The sequence below is a fragment of the Papaver somniferum genome, chromosome 6, assembly GCF_003573695.1.
Source record: "Papaver somniferum cultivar HN1 chromosome 6, ASM357369v1, whole genome shotgun sequence".
NCBI classification, from domain to species: Eukaryota; Viridiplantae; Streptophyta; class Magnoliopsida; order Ranunculales; family Papaveraceae; genus Papaver; species Papaver somniferum.
In genome coordinates, this window is record NC_039363.1 from 47792118 (window position 1) to 47806547 (window position 14430).

The window sequence follows — 14430 nt, forward strand, 5'->3', positions numbered from 1 at the left end:
AAAATGACAATTGTCAATGTTCTAACTGAACTTTTAGTTTGAAATTTTTTTGTTTATTTGTTGCCTTCGTAGAGACATAATGTCCCCAACCTTAACGGTGATAGCAGTAAGAACTGCCTTTGTAAATACATCAATGGGGGTTTACAAATAACGGGGATAGAGTTTGTCATTCTAAGTAAGTAGTGAATGTGTTTCATATGCGGAGGCTTTGAGATTACAAATACAACATAAATATAAAAAGTTACTTGAGAACAAAAGTCAAGAAGTACAGTAGGTGTCCAACTTCAACTTTCGGACTTCCCAAAATAAATCAGTGATCTTACAATTAGCACGACGGTACTAAAAATAGATAGCGTACTGTTAGATTGAAATTTCCTGCTACACAACGAATGTATGTGCAATCGCAGCCAAGCATATCTTTAAGTCTAACTTGTGGTGGTGAGGCAAATCCCATGTAACTTTGTCGAGTGAACTAAAAGTATAGTTATAGAGAAACCAACAACGACCATTTAAGAGTGACCTACATTTTTCTAATGAGAAGGTAGAGATCCAGTTTTTATTCATGCAGATATCCTGCACAATACTACAAATATCAAAATCAAATTATGTAAAACTAACCGATTTTTATAGTACTTCAACAAGATGGATACAGGTGCAAGGCTACTTTAACCGCCAAGCTTAATTTTATTTTTTGTAATCTCAGATTTCAACTTATAAGCCATGCCAATAAAAATGCAGGACATGACAAACATTTATATTTTACCCACCCAACAAGTCAAAAATGATCCACATGGTTCATGCATATACAAGTACTCATTCCGTCTTCCGTTTCACATAAGAAAAATAAATGTACGGTACTGTATTGTTTAATAAAATTCATATGTTAGATTTAGAACCAATATTTGGGGAATATCTCTATAAATTAGGGAATTCCAAATAAAAAAAAGAAGAGATATTATGAAGTAAAATGAAGAACCTCTTATCCACATGTTTTGGTAACGAGTAAATTGTCCTTATTTAATTAGTTGTTAATTATTTATATTAATTATTAGATTATACTATTAATTATTAGATCGGTGAGATTACGGTTGTTGATTTTAGATTGTATTGGTTTTTAGACGAAATAAAAAAAAACAAAGTCAAGAATTGGCATTTCGTCCAATATTCATGTCGATAGTGAACGGTCGATATGGTCGTAATTCAAAACTATACGGTTGTTAAAGATTTTAACAAAGAAAAGGAAAAGAAAATAAAAGACACTCTACATGGTCTTCGTACCATTTTATAACCAATTTACTCACCACTAAATATCCAACAATATTTAGATTTATATCACAATCATAATAAAAACTGAATTTTTTAATTACATGATTTTTCGTATAATTGCAATGATTATTGTTTGTTTTGGTTTATAAGAATATTGAGTCCATGAATTTATAATTGTTTTTTCCTATTGCATTGTTTTTTTTTTCAGTTTATCAATGTTTTGTTATTTTCTACTCGGTAGGATTTGAACACATTGAAAATAATTTTAAAACATAGTTTCAATATTTTATAGAGAAACATTGACGCGTGTATAGTACGGGTGACAAACTAGTTCTCCTAAACAAGGACCTTAATAAAAATTCCAATTAAGATTTTTATCCCCCAATATTGGAGATGCTCCGAGTCTAAAACCCTTCGCTCCTCCAAAGTCATTTCTCCCATCTGAAACAAGGGTTTTACGTAAAAAACGATTACAATGGCGGTGGCTCTATGTAGAGCTCTGATGATTAAAACAATCCCATCATCTGCAGCCTTATCTCGATCTTTGTTGACATCTTCTATTCCTGTGTCTCAAATCCCACTATCTGTTCGATCTTTTTCTCATCTGACTCGTGTTCGTCCTCTTGTTGCATTTACTGAGTTCAGAAATCGGTTTCCATCAACAACACTCGGTGTTTTGAAATGTTTGTCTACTCGTGCTACATCATCTTCTTTGAATGATCCACAACCTAACTGGAATAATCGTCCACCAAAGGAAACTATTTTACTCGATGGTTGTGATTTTGAACACTGGCTTATCGTTATGGAGAAACCTGAAGGTGATCCTACTAGAGATGAGATCATTGATAGCTACATCAATACTCTATCTAAAGTTATAGGAAGGTTTGTTTTCGATGCCCTTGTTTTTGATTTTGTTGAATATTTTAACAAGTTTTGTGGTCAAAATGGGTTTCACACTTTTATATTCTACAACATGCTTTTATTTGGTATCTTTAAAATGCGTTTTGTTCATGTGCTATCTCAATTGGGATATTGGTATAGAAGTGATTCTTTGATAATTATATGTGTGTATAATTTATAGTGAAGATGAAGCAAGGATGAAAATATACTCAGTATCAACCAGACATTACTTTGCTTTTGGGGCCCTTGTTTCTGAGGAACTTTCTTACAAGATCAAGGGTATGTCCAGTCCACTAATGTTTATTGTTTTGTTTGTTTTTGGATTTTTTATAAATCCTACATTTTGTATGTAATCGGTTTCATTCTACGTGTGCAGAATTGCCTGGAGTGCGTTGGGTTCTTCCTGATTCTTACTTGAATGTGAGAGAGAAAGATTATGGAGGTACATAGTCTTTAACTCGTTTATGTTTTTTCTGGTTGGTTTGTTGTGTTAGTCGTAATATTTTTGAAAATGTAATTTAAGCATCAATTCTTACAAGTGATTTTGCAGTCGGCTCGCGTGAAATATGTAAATGGGTATTTTTTTTATTCTAGTTAGTATGTCTGCACACACATAAATGAATAGTTTCAAATTTAACAGCATATACCAGGCTGGGCTGAAAACATCAACAATTTTCATATTAGCTACACTATTTCACGGCAACACTTAGTGAGATGGTTACTCATATTTGTTACCAATTTTTAATATCAAAATGTTCGGATCTAACTTCTGAGTATTTTACGGACATTTCGAATGATCTGTAGCTAAGAAGGCATAGTGGTCACAACCTTAGATGCTAATTCTAGCTTATTACTGCCCCTTTGGAGTACTGTTTTTGGTTTTTTCTTTTTCTTTATCTAATTGTTGTTTGTACCTTTTAATTTATTTCTTATTTTGTAAAACTTGTGTCTAGTTTATGTGTCCTGTCGCATATCAAAATTGTAATAATTAGTTTAAAATCATATTGACTGGTTTTGTTTTGTAGACCTATTACTATCTAATGTAAAGAATAACCTCCTGCTGCACGGATCATGTTGATTAGTCATGTATGTCATAATCTTGTAAAGGACTTCAGTTTGTTATTCTATTTTATGTCTATCTTTTAGCTGCGGTTAGTAGTCCTTCACTCTATTTGATGTTTATAAAGGTAGTATTGTTGGCCAATCCGTAGCCAAGAGTTTTGTATTCGTTTATTGTTGCCTTGGTAAGTCCAATATGAAAGACTATGCGGAGACCAGGATGTCTGTTCGGTTTTGTCAATCTGCCAAGCATTTTTTATATCTCGCTTAGACTTTCGTCTTTTTATACATACTCAATACAAACAGATTTCAACAACTAAAGTCTCTTGTTTTAGGCCTTGATGGAACTTACTTTTATATATAGTTTGCTGAAATTTTGTTGTCCTCTGCAGGTGAACCTTTCATCAATGGGAAAGCTGTTCCTTATGATGCCAAATACCACGAGGAATGGGTGAGGAACAATGCACGGGCAAACGAGAGGCCCAGACGCAATGATAGGCCACGTAACAACGACAGGTCCAGGAACTTCGAGAGGAGGAGAGAGAATATGCAAAGCCGTGATTTTCAGCCAAACCAACCAGGATCTCCTCCAGGAGGTCTGCCACATAATCCCAACATGCAGAGTCCAGGAGGTATACCACCTAATCCGAACATGCAAACCCCTGGTCAAAACATGGGAGGTATGCTACCAAATAGCAATATGCAAAACCCTGGTCAAAACATGGGAGGCATGCCACCAACTGGCAATATGCATCAAAACATCGGCGGTCCACCTGGTGTACATATGCAGCCAAATGTGGGAGGTATGCAACATAATGCATATGCACAGAACAATATAGGAGGTATGCCCCCAAATGCCAACATGAGAGGTGCACCATCACCTAATGCTGGATATTATAATAACAATATGCCGAACAATGGTGGAGGACAGTACAGAGATGCTCCACCTCAAGGTGGAGGTGCGCCCTACCATGGGGGGCCACCTAGAGATTTTAACTCAAATGGCAACTAGTCTATTAATAGGGCTTTGAACTGTAGATAATTGGTAAAGTACTAAGTTATATTTTGGGGTTTGGGTTTATAGATCTTTGCTCGTCATGGTTTAGCTGGTAAAGAAACAGTTGTTTCTATGCCTGGATGTTACCCATTTAGGCTTAATGTAGGCTTAATGTAGGCAGTATTAATGTATGTGTTTGACCTAAAAATTCAGTGTTACTCCTCCGTTGCTACTCTTTTTAGAATCTATTTACTAGCAGTTCCGTGCTTGTCATCTTGTTCTGTTTCTCTCTCTATGGTGGTTTGAACTTTTGTTGTTTATATTTTATATTCGTAAACTTGATTCCTTGCTTTTATAGTAAACCTGGTCATTATATGCAATGGTATCTCTGTGCTGCCATACGTTATGTTTCCCTGCTAATAATTAAAAGGGTAGCTCCTATTCAAGTGCTTTATAAACCCTTTCCTGGTGTTGCATATGATAACCAGCTGTTGACCACTGCTTAGAAAAAACAAGAGAAGATGTGATCCTTTTATTTGTATCTTCGAAATCTGAATGTGAACTCTATGTGCCTAGGAGGCATAGTGCCTGAACTAGTAAACTGACATGCATTGGCAAAATGCCAGCAAGAGTAAAAATCCATGGCCTGAACTGTAACCCCTGCAAGAGTAAAAATCCATTAATCCATTAACTTGTGGACTTGGCTTCATTAGAATGCTGAATTAGTCATCCAATTTGCACCACTAAACGTGAGTAACATATACCATAATCCATTGTTTTCCCTTGAAGCATTAAAAAGTTCATGAAACTGCATGGCAACGGATCATTCGTGATCCATTAGCAAACCTACTCCACCTCCTAGCTGCAAGTGTTTAATCAGGAGAAGTAAAAATGCTCAACCTCCCAGCTGCAAATGCTTTATCATGACAAGTAAATAAAATGCACCGCATACATAAGGAAAAACGTTTGCATATGCATATTCTAGTTAGATATGGAAAGTTGTTCTTTTCTTCTTTTTGATAAAAGAAAGGGTATAAATTTATACCACCATAAGCCGAACAAAAGAAAACAAAATATTGGTTACATATTATCAACACGATTTAAAGGAGATACCAAATTTTTTGAAGGATGCCATTCCAAATCTTTAAGAAGGATAAAAATAGACATTGTACTGATTTTGGATTACATCATCAATAGAGTGTAAAGACTTGAAATCCTTAATGCCTAAAGGCCAATAATAACACAACAGATAAATAACCTCCTTAACAACACCCATCAAATTGATTCTCCTTTTTGATGCTCCGCATAACAACTGGGATTAGATTCCACACATCCCTAACAACTGTACTCTTTTAAGCCAAGTGCCAAGCTTGAAAAGATGTAGGAATGTCTACAGGCATTATAAAAGACCAACTCATCTTCCCTAAAAAATCAGTCCAAATGTAATGACCCAACCCTCCATCGATATTGTCCCCATTTAGCTATTGCAGTCATCCTATGATGTAGGGGTTTTCATCGAGCAGCATTTTCCCGGGAGTCCACCCATCTTTGGGTTATTCCTGCCCGAGAACGCTTAACTGCAAAGTTCCTTGCAACTCTAGAGCTGTGCTGAAAAGGCCTCGCTATAATATAGATGTTGCCTCTTGTGAGACCAGTATCTAACAACCGCCTAACATACTCTCCCACCCGAGCACAAGCAACCCGTCTCTAGTTGTATCTTAATTATCACCGATATTTTTCCCGCTTACCCACTGCGGTTATCTAGCATGGTGAGACTTTTAACTGCACTAATGTGTTTATCCAGCAATAAATTCTCGAGACGTCACTTATCCTATGACTACCCTCGACCGAGCTTGCTTAACTGCAAAATGTTTATCACGATCGGTCTAAGTGTACGCAACACTCGGTTTAATTCTTATGATCATTATGCGCCCACTCAAGATCTTCCTACGAAACAAATACTCTTAGAAAATAATAATGAAGGGAAATTTCCAAATTCATGGAAAAGTCATGATAAGGTATTCACTCGCTTTCAAGAGAGGTTTAGTAAAAAAATTATGGATAATAATCCATGTTTTGAAGCCTACACCAACGTCAACTTCACAAGTACCTTAGATGAAGAAGAGAACAAAAGTAATGTAGAGAGTTTTAGTGTTGCTGAAATCAAGCATCCATAATCCCCTCTATTCCTAAGAATAGATACTAAGTGACTCTAGAGAATCTTGATAATTCTATTGTAAATGGTGATTTTCTGACACATAGAAATTGAGGGGAGAGAGTTATTTCGGTGCTATATTGTTTCAATCCCATTTCATTCACCACTTAGGCTTAGGGCGCGTAAAAGTGTTATATTAATCAATGTCTCATGGGTACGCTCAAAACTGATTTGAATGGCATGAGTGTGAGTCAGGCCCGAGCCTCGTTTAGCGCGACTCGAGCCTAACCCTTATTAGCACGACCCACGCTCTATTGTGTAGAATAAAGTTAGGGTTTCATCATAACCATGTGAATTGAAAGTATGAGACATCACGAGTCTCCTCCACATAAGCCTCACGATTTGTTACTATTCATGTTCTCCATTGGGCCCACCAGTCACATTTGGGCATGCTTTTAGTCACTCACCAAAAGTCACAAGCCCATCTTAATCTTATACAAACATGAGATTGAGGCGTACTAACAAGCCTCACCCACCCCCACCCCTCAGTCTCACGAGCATGTCCACAAGTGACTCCATGAATTTGATCCTCATGGGAACGTCCACTGATGACTCCATGAATCTGAGCCTCAAAAGAGAATTCGGCCTCTACAACCATGTTGACTTGTTGTGCAAGGTTGATTTTTAACCTATGATCATCTCATGTCTTACATACGGTACTTATTATTACCTCGTGCTTTCCACATGACACAGACTAGTCACAACTTATAAATAAGAAATATTCCTTTATCTCAGTCAACGTCAACTACAAAGAGTATTGTCATCTGCCAACGCATTTTACACAAATGATGACTAATTCACACAAATAAATAAAAATATTAGCTTTTTTTTGTTATGACAGTTCCACGACACTCGTGAGGGTACTCAGTTATATTTCTCACCAATAAAGAGAATAGTATAATAACCCGACCCGGCATGTAGAGTTAGTCGAGCGGAATTGGTAATGGTTTATCCTTTACTAACACTGAAGCCTTTTCAGTATAGTTGGTCGCAGATTTGACGAAAATCTCTGCAGCTAAACGTGATCGAACAAATGGTATCATATCCCACGTGGAAAGTACGTTAGACAGGTTGGGTCAGGTACTAGTCTCATGAGGGGCAGGGAACGTTGTAAAAACTGGATAACTTGAATATATTACAGAGAGGAGGACGACTCCAATTTAAGGTAATACCCCGACGATAGGTAGAATTTTCCAAATGGAATATAAGTAATGGTTTGTACTTTTATAACACCATGGTATTTTCAGAGCATGCCTAGACTGTAGTAATCCAGGGATGGATAACCTCTTGGGAAGCTACTGCTAAAAGACCGTAGCGGTGCCCGTTAAAAAACCCACACTGCTAGATGATCGTAGTGGGTAAATGGGATATCATAGAGGGTCGGGTCATTCATGTGATCACCGATGATGAGCTTATCATATCCTAAATCCTTATATCATCAACTCTGTAATTATAAATAGGCCATCAGTCGACATATCTAAGCTTGAATTTAACCTTAAGACTTTTATTAGGCGGATGCAGAGCGAAGCTCCGCCTTATTAATCAGGGGCCAGCAATAATAACAATTCCAGAACCCAATGCGCGCGGGAAAATCCCCACTTTACCAATTAGGGGCCAGCAATAAAATTAATTCTATTTAGATCGTATATGACACGGGCATTTTTATCGTGTTTTTATATAGTACATATCCCTTATCCATTGACTTGAATTCCGTAACTTAATTCTTTTCACCGTCAAATGTAAGTGGATCAGTGGTGATAATGATATCCTTATATTTTAAAATTTTATTTTCATCTTCACCGTCCATACACTTCCATCTGAAGGTGGAGAAATTAAGTCAAGGGATCTGTTCCTTTTTTTTGATTATTTTTTATAAGTGTATATGTATTCAACAATATGTATATTGCCTGTATGTGATTGTAATATTTTTAATTGGACTGTTTAGATACCTAAATTAAGGTGAAGGGGTAGAACTAATACTTAGGGTTTAGGTGTGAGTTGCGAGAGGTTGAGCACTAAGAGTCCTCGCCTAACCCAAGAAGAATGGATGCACAAGGCTTTCTCCAATCACAAGATATCAAGATTAATGTTAGTCTTAGGGAGAGAGCTGATAAAAGAGAGAGATTAGAGTTTTAAGTTTGCATATTAATTCTCTAAGAGGTGTTTTTATCTATATTGATTAACGATCAATTTATCGCTTGAAATCCTGATATCAAGTCGGTGAGATAAGGATTGCTTGTCGTGAGGAGCACTCTTTCCATGATATAAAGAATATCTAAAGACAAGAAACACTAATATTCATCCTTAAATTCCTATCATATTTCGACCAACTTTTTTCTTTAGCGGTGAGAAATACAACTTGGTATTTCCTACACGTGCCACAAACCGTCAAATGAAAACCCTAATTGTTATTCCCCTCTCCCAATTGTGTGGCTGAGTTAGCTCTTGTACTGATGTATTAATAGGTCATGACTTGGGTGAGTCACGTGAAAAACGATAAATATCACATGAATTATGTGTAGAACATGAAGGAAACTAAATCTAAGCCTAAACCTCGTGTGTCCGGCTTGTAGTAATCGTTTTTGTGCTTGTGGATTTCCCTAATAAACATGTAGAGTTCCGGGAGGTTTGTCCACGTTTTGGATAAGTCTATACAATTTAGACTTAGGTTGCTACCCGGAAACATGCTTAGGAGGCCAAAAAGGAGTCATTTGTCTTAAATGTGGCTTGTGCCTTATTTTCGTGTTATGCACAAGTTTTACGATGAACTAGTAGAGCTCAGGTTGCATGAAGCCAGCTGAGGAATTCTCATGAAGTCATTTAAGACATGTTTGGGAGACTGAAAGTGAGGCTTACATGTTTAATAGGGTTTCCTGCATGAGACCGCAAAACACTTTAACTTAGCCAGTGTATCTCTTGAGGGTATGTTATGATCTAATGGTGAATAATTTTCATGTGTGGAGCCTACATGAGCAGTGTATCGTATGCGGATGTATTAGGAGTTAGTCTTGAGGCTTTGGAAGGAGCGGACATGAACAGTGTATCAGATACGTGTGTTACTACGAATCAAACATAAGCCCCGCAACAGACATGGCCAATACATCATATGTGGATGTTACTTGGAATTAGTCATAAGGCCCAGGTAAAGCTTAAGTGATGCTCATGAGGCTGAGGCATGAGTTGTGTTTATTGGAGAATTCAGTCTCGCTCATGCTCATGCTCATGGAATCAAACGTGGACGTGTCATGAAGGTTATGAGTAGGCATGGCCGGTGTATCTCGCGTGGATATTATATTATGAGTCGTGCTAAAGACTGAATCTTGAGAGACCAAGAGCTGAGTCTTATATATGAGAAGGCGAACAAAACGTGATCATACGGAGGTTTGTTCATAAGAGGTTAATCGAAGACTCTCTTATAAGAGGATAATTGGATATTCTCTTCTGATACTCTCTCATAAGACGCTGATTGGAGGCTCGCTCGTAGAGGATAATCGGAGACTCGTTCAAAGAGGCTGAGGGGCTCATTCATAAGAGGTTGATTTCGGTCAAGTAAAGGCTCAAACAATTTAGGCTTCGTCCACTTGAGCTTTAAACTTCATGCTTTCAGACGTTCCACTTTGTACTTAGGGTGGCCTTCATGGTCTAGGATTTCTCGCAATTTTTGGACATACTTCAAAATGACCATTTCACCCCTTGTCTAAAATTCACCATCTATAGACTGCTACTAGATTTTCGATGAAAAAGAAAGAAATAAAATAAAAGATAAACCCTTTTATTTGGCTCCGCTAATATAGCCTAATAGAAAAATGAGTGCGGATATTTTTCCATGTCATTGATAATATGGGCCTTCAGGCTATCTTTATCCAATGGTCTAGGAAATTCGTCAAAATTGTTTGTCAAACCCTTTTATTATCAGAATAGAAATTTTTTTCTTTTTCTTTTTTTGTTAACTAAGAGCAAACAGATATTCGAGGAGAGAAAAACGTAGTTGACTTGCTCAATATGGCTTATTAAATATATTTGTACAAGTCGAACAAATTATCCTTATAAATTACATAATTCTTTTACACACGCTTAACATCAAATTGAAACCTACTACTGCCGCCGTCTCTGTTGACTATTATTTTTATTTTTTATTTTTTTTATCTCTCTTAAATCGTAATCCTAACCCTTATTACCACGACTAAAATCCATTCCAAAATAAAATACACTATCAATTAAACTATACAAAAATATTAAATCGTGATAGGTGTTGATTTAATGAGAGGTTGTGCATACAAAATCAATATCATTGTAATAGCTATTGAAAATCTATCTATTTTTGATCATATTACTATTCAGAAACTAAAATAAAATAAAAATAGTAAATTGATGATTATATCTTTAAACTATGGTTGATCAAGTTTTTATACGTACAATATTGGTTTCGATGCAATTGAAAGAGGTATTGGACTTTTGTTTGCATACTTTTTATGTACATCGGCCAATAGGCTTTATGCAGTTATGCTTCATTTTAATTTTTAACCTTAACCCCATAACGTATTTCCAGGATATGATCAATTTGTCTTGCAAGGATAAAATCTTTCACAATTAAAGGAAGTTTAAGTGTACAAATATATTTAATCAGTTTTAACGAGAGACTCAACTGTGATTTTTCATCTTCTCATATTTTTTTAAGGAGAAAATGTTATTCATTTATAAAATAGATCAATTACCCTTCATTATGTATGGGTAAAGTTACATTGAGGAGGGTCAGGTACTCATGTGACATACTTACATAAATGATAGCACTTTTTGATACACATCTAAACATGGTGTTTTAAAATTCAAAACAATTTTGTCTGACTCTCATGATCTCCATTTTTTTATTTGCCGGAACCTGATCAATTAGGAGGATTGCAGTTGAAACAACTTTAACATCACTCTCTATAATTATTTTATAAAAATTAAAATCTCTAGCATAAAAACTCCCAAATTATAAGCTCTAACTTTAGCCTTCGGAGCAGAAATGTCAGAAAAACAGTAAAAGGTGCATCAAAAAAATCTCCCTTCTCTATCTTGAGCCATCAACAGCAATACCCACATTTAAAAGAGATGCAATATCAACATTTATTTTAAAAAACCGAGAAGGAGGCAATTTCCAAACTTCATCTATGATTTCACTTTCACGACTCTGCATCTCCTAATATCTTCCTCGACTGGAATATAATTAGTCATTGTATTTCTTTCCATAATAAACATAAACCAATAATAAAAATCTGACGACCATCGACGACCTTTTAACCATGTGATGATAATCTCTTTCATGTTGGTGACTCCAGAGACATCTAAGAAATCGATGGGGAAGTCAGTGAACACATTCTTGGCGAGAAAATAAAAATAAATAAATAAATAAAAGAATACTTTATTGTGTATTTGAAATATAAAAACGGGTAGCTAGCTCAGCTGATCATCCACGTTGCGCTCCAGGAGGTCACAGGTTCGAGTCCCCCATGGGACAATATTGCAGAATTTTACATGGAAGGTAGAGTTAGTTTTCCCTCCTTGCGACATAATCAGCCCCCTAACTGCTGCGGCTACCTTGATTGGTTCCTCATGAGGCTCGTTGGTAGACTAACACTGCAACTTGCTCAATTAATGTAGTAGTACGTCGTTAGAGCTTAGATTGTTAGGCTTCCAGCTAGTTTCATGTAATAATAATCGTTATCCAATAATATAATAATATCTAAAAAAATAAAAAGATAACGGGTACCTAGCTCAGCTGGTCATCCCCGTTCTCCAAAGTTTTATACCTTCCAGAAGGTCCCAGGTTCGATCCCCAATGGCGTAATATTGCAGAAATTAACATGGAAGGTAGAGATAGTTTTCCCCCTCTTGTGACACAATCTCAGCCCCCATCCGCTTCGGCTCCCTTGACTAGGTTGCGCATGAGGCTCGCTGGTAGGCTAGCACAACAACCTGTTCAATTAATGTAATTGTATGTTGTTAGAGCTCAGCTTGTTAGGCTTCCAACTAGTTAATAAACTCTTTAGCCAATAAAAATAAAATAAAAACAATTACAAGAAGTGAAAACTACGGAGAGACGCATTCTCCCATATTTTTCTACTGAGAAGCCCACGGACAGAAAACTTCAGGCGCGCACCCATTTTAGGGGGAAAAAATTGTTTACAGACCCATATTTTCGGAAATTATGCTTTCATGGGTTTCTGTCTTCGTTTTTATTTTTCTTTTTAGTTTTCAAGCAAGGATTCAATTTTGTTTTGAGAAGAAATGATGTTGATGCAGTTAATTCGAGAAAACAAGGAAGAACAAGGATGAAGAAAGGGGATCTGTTGAGAAGAAAATGAAGATTGAGAGGTTGATGCTCGTTGATGCTGCTGAGATCAGAAAGAAGGAATTGATTCTATTGGTGGAAGTTAGGGTTTCAGAAGATTATGAATTTTTAAGTGGTTTTGTTGTTGATTCGAAGGGGTTTAGGTTGTTTAAGGTGCTGATGATCATGGGTATGTGTTGGAATTAAGTTACAGTGAGAGGAATTCGAGAATTTGAGCCAACAAAGTTGCGTTTGAGATATGGGTGTTTATAAGAGAAAAGAAGTTAGGGTTTGATTGAATGGTTGTAGATGCTGGTAGTTGAGGATTGAATTCTAGGGTTTTGGTTGAGAATCTCTGACAGTTTTAATGAAATTGGTTTGTGGAAGATGTTGGTACTGTGTAAACAGTGAGAAGAAGCTGGAAGAAATGTTGTTTAGGCACCGTGTTAATGCAATGAGATTCCTGGTACAAGATTTACAAGGGATTGTTGCAAGCTTTGACTGAATGGATTATGTGTATGCTAGCTTGTGTTGAATTCAACATTGCAGAGAAGTGGCTGAGTTATGGTGTTTGAGCTGGTGATGGTGCAATGCAGAATGGCTCTGATGCTGGTATTTAGATGTTGTTGAAGGTGCAGTGATGGTGTTGCTACTGATACAGATAATGTGAAGTTGCAGATACAGAGATCCTGGTGGTGCAGTGGAAGAGATGATGGTTGAGTTACAAGGGTTAGTGGCTGAGTCTGTATGTTGTTGATCACATAGAAGAAGACCTAGATGAATGTTAGGTCTTTGTTATCGAAGAGATGATGGTTGAGTTACAAGACCTAGATGCATAAACTTTTATGCATCGAAAAAATGGATGCATAATACATTATCCGACATCTTTGTTATTTTGTGCGAAATCGAAAATCGATGCATAATGCATCATGCAGCCGAGAAAATGGATGCGTAACCTGATATGCATCCAAAATACGGCTGCATAATGCATTATGCATCGAGAAAATGGATGCATAACCTGATATGCATCGTTTAAATATGGTTGCATAACGCATTATGCATCATTTTTTTCTGTACGAACTAAAATTAACCAAAACAATGGCTACATAACTTGTTATAGATGCATAACTTTGTTATGCAGTCGAAAAAATGGTTGCATAATTCGTTATGCGTCTGCATAATGTGTTATACATCTTTTTTTGGAGGCTGCATAATGAATATGCAGTCAGTTTTCGATTTTTTTTTCTAAAACGATGACCACCTCCGATTTTTTCGTGAAAAAAAAAAATTTGATATTGTTGTTTGTACTCGTCGCGTAGCTCTCTTTAAAAGATTCCAACGATATAAAATTTGTAAATTTCCAAGGCGCGTATTTTTAGATATGTTATATCAAAGTTGCGTTGTCAATTATACCTCTGATGCATAACCCGTCATGCTGACATTTTTAATAATTTCATATAATTATGGGTGTCAAGGAAATAATTATGGATGTCACGTACCCAAAATTAATTATGGACATGAGAGTATTATTTTTTTTTTTGGGTCTCCCCCAAATTTCCCCAATGATATGAAAAAAAAAAATAAAATAATCTAAGACCATTCTTTCCCCACAAAATCATGTCCCGTAAAAATTTAGGGCAGCACTTAGGTCCCGTGGCCGTCAATGTAATCATTGATTGA

The 14430-nt window shown here is 36.4% G+C and overlaps 1 protein-coding gene across 1 annotated transcript; it reads left to right on the forward strand.

Moving 5' to 3' along the window:
- The first annotated feature begins 1653 nt into the window (after nucleotides 1-1653).
- On the forward strand, nucleotides 1654-4498 carry LOC113287485 (multiple organellar RNA editing factor 8, chloroplastic/mitochondrial-like). Its single transcript, XM_026536256.1, has 4 exons — nucleotides 1654-2148; nucleotides 2348-2445; nucleotides 2543-2608; nucleotides 3618-4498. Exons 1-4 carry the CDS (start codon nucleotides 1742-1744, stop codon nucleotides 4235-4237), a joined length of 1191 nt encoding a protein of 396 aa, XP_026392041.1. The 5' UTR covers nucleotides 1654-1741; the 3' UTR covers nucleotides 4238-4498.
- Nucleotides 4499-14430: the final 9932 nt, after the last annotated feature.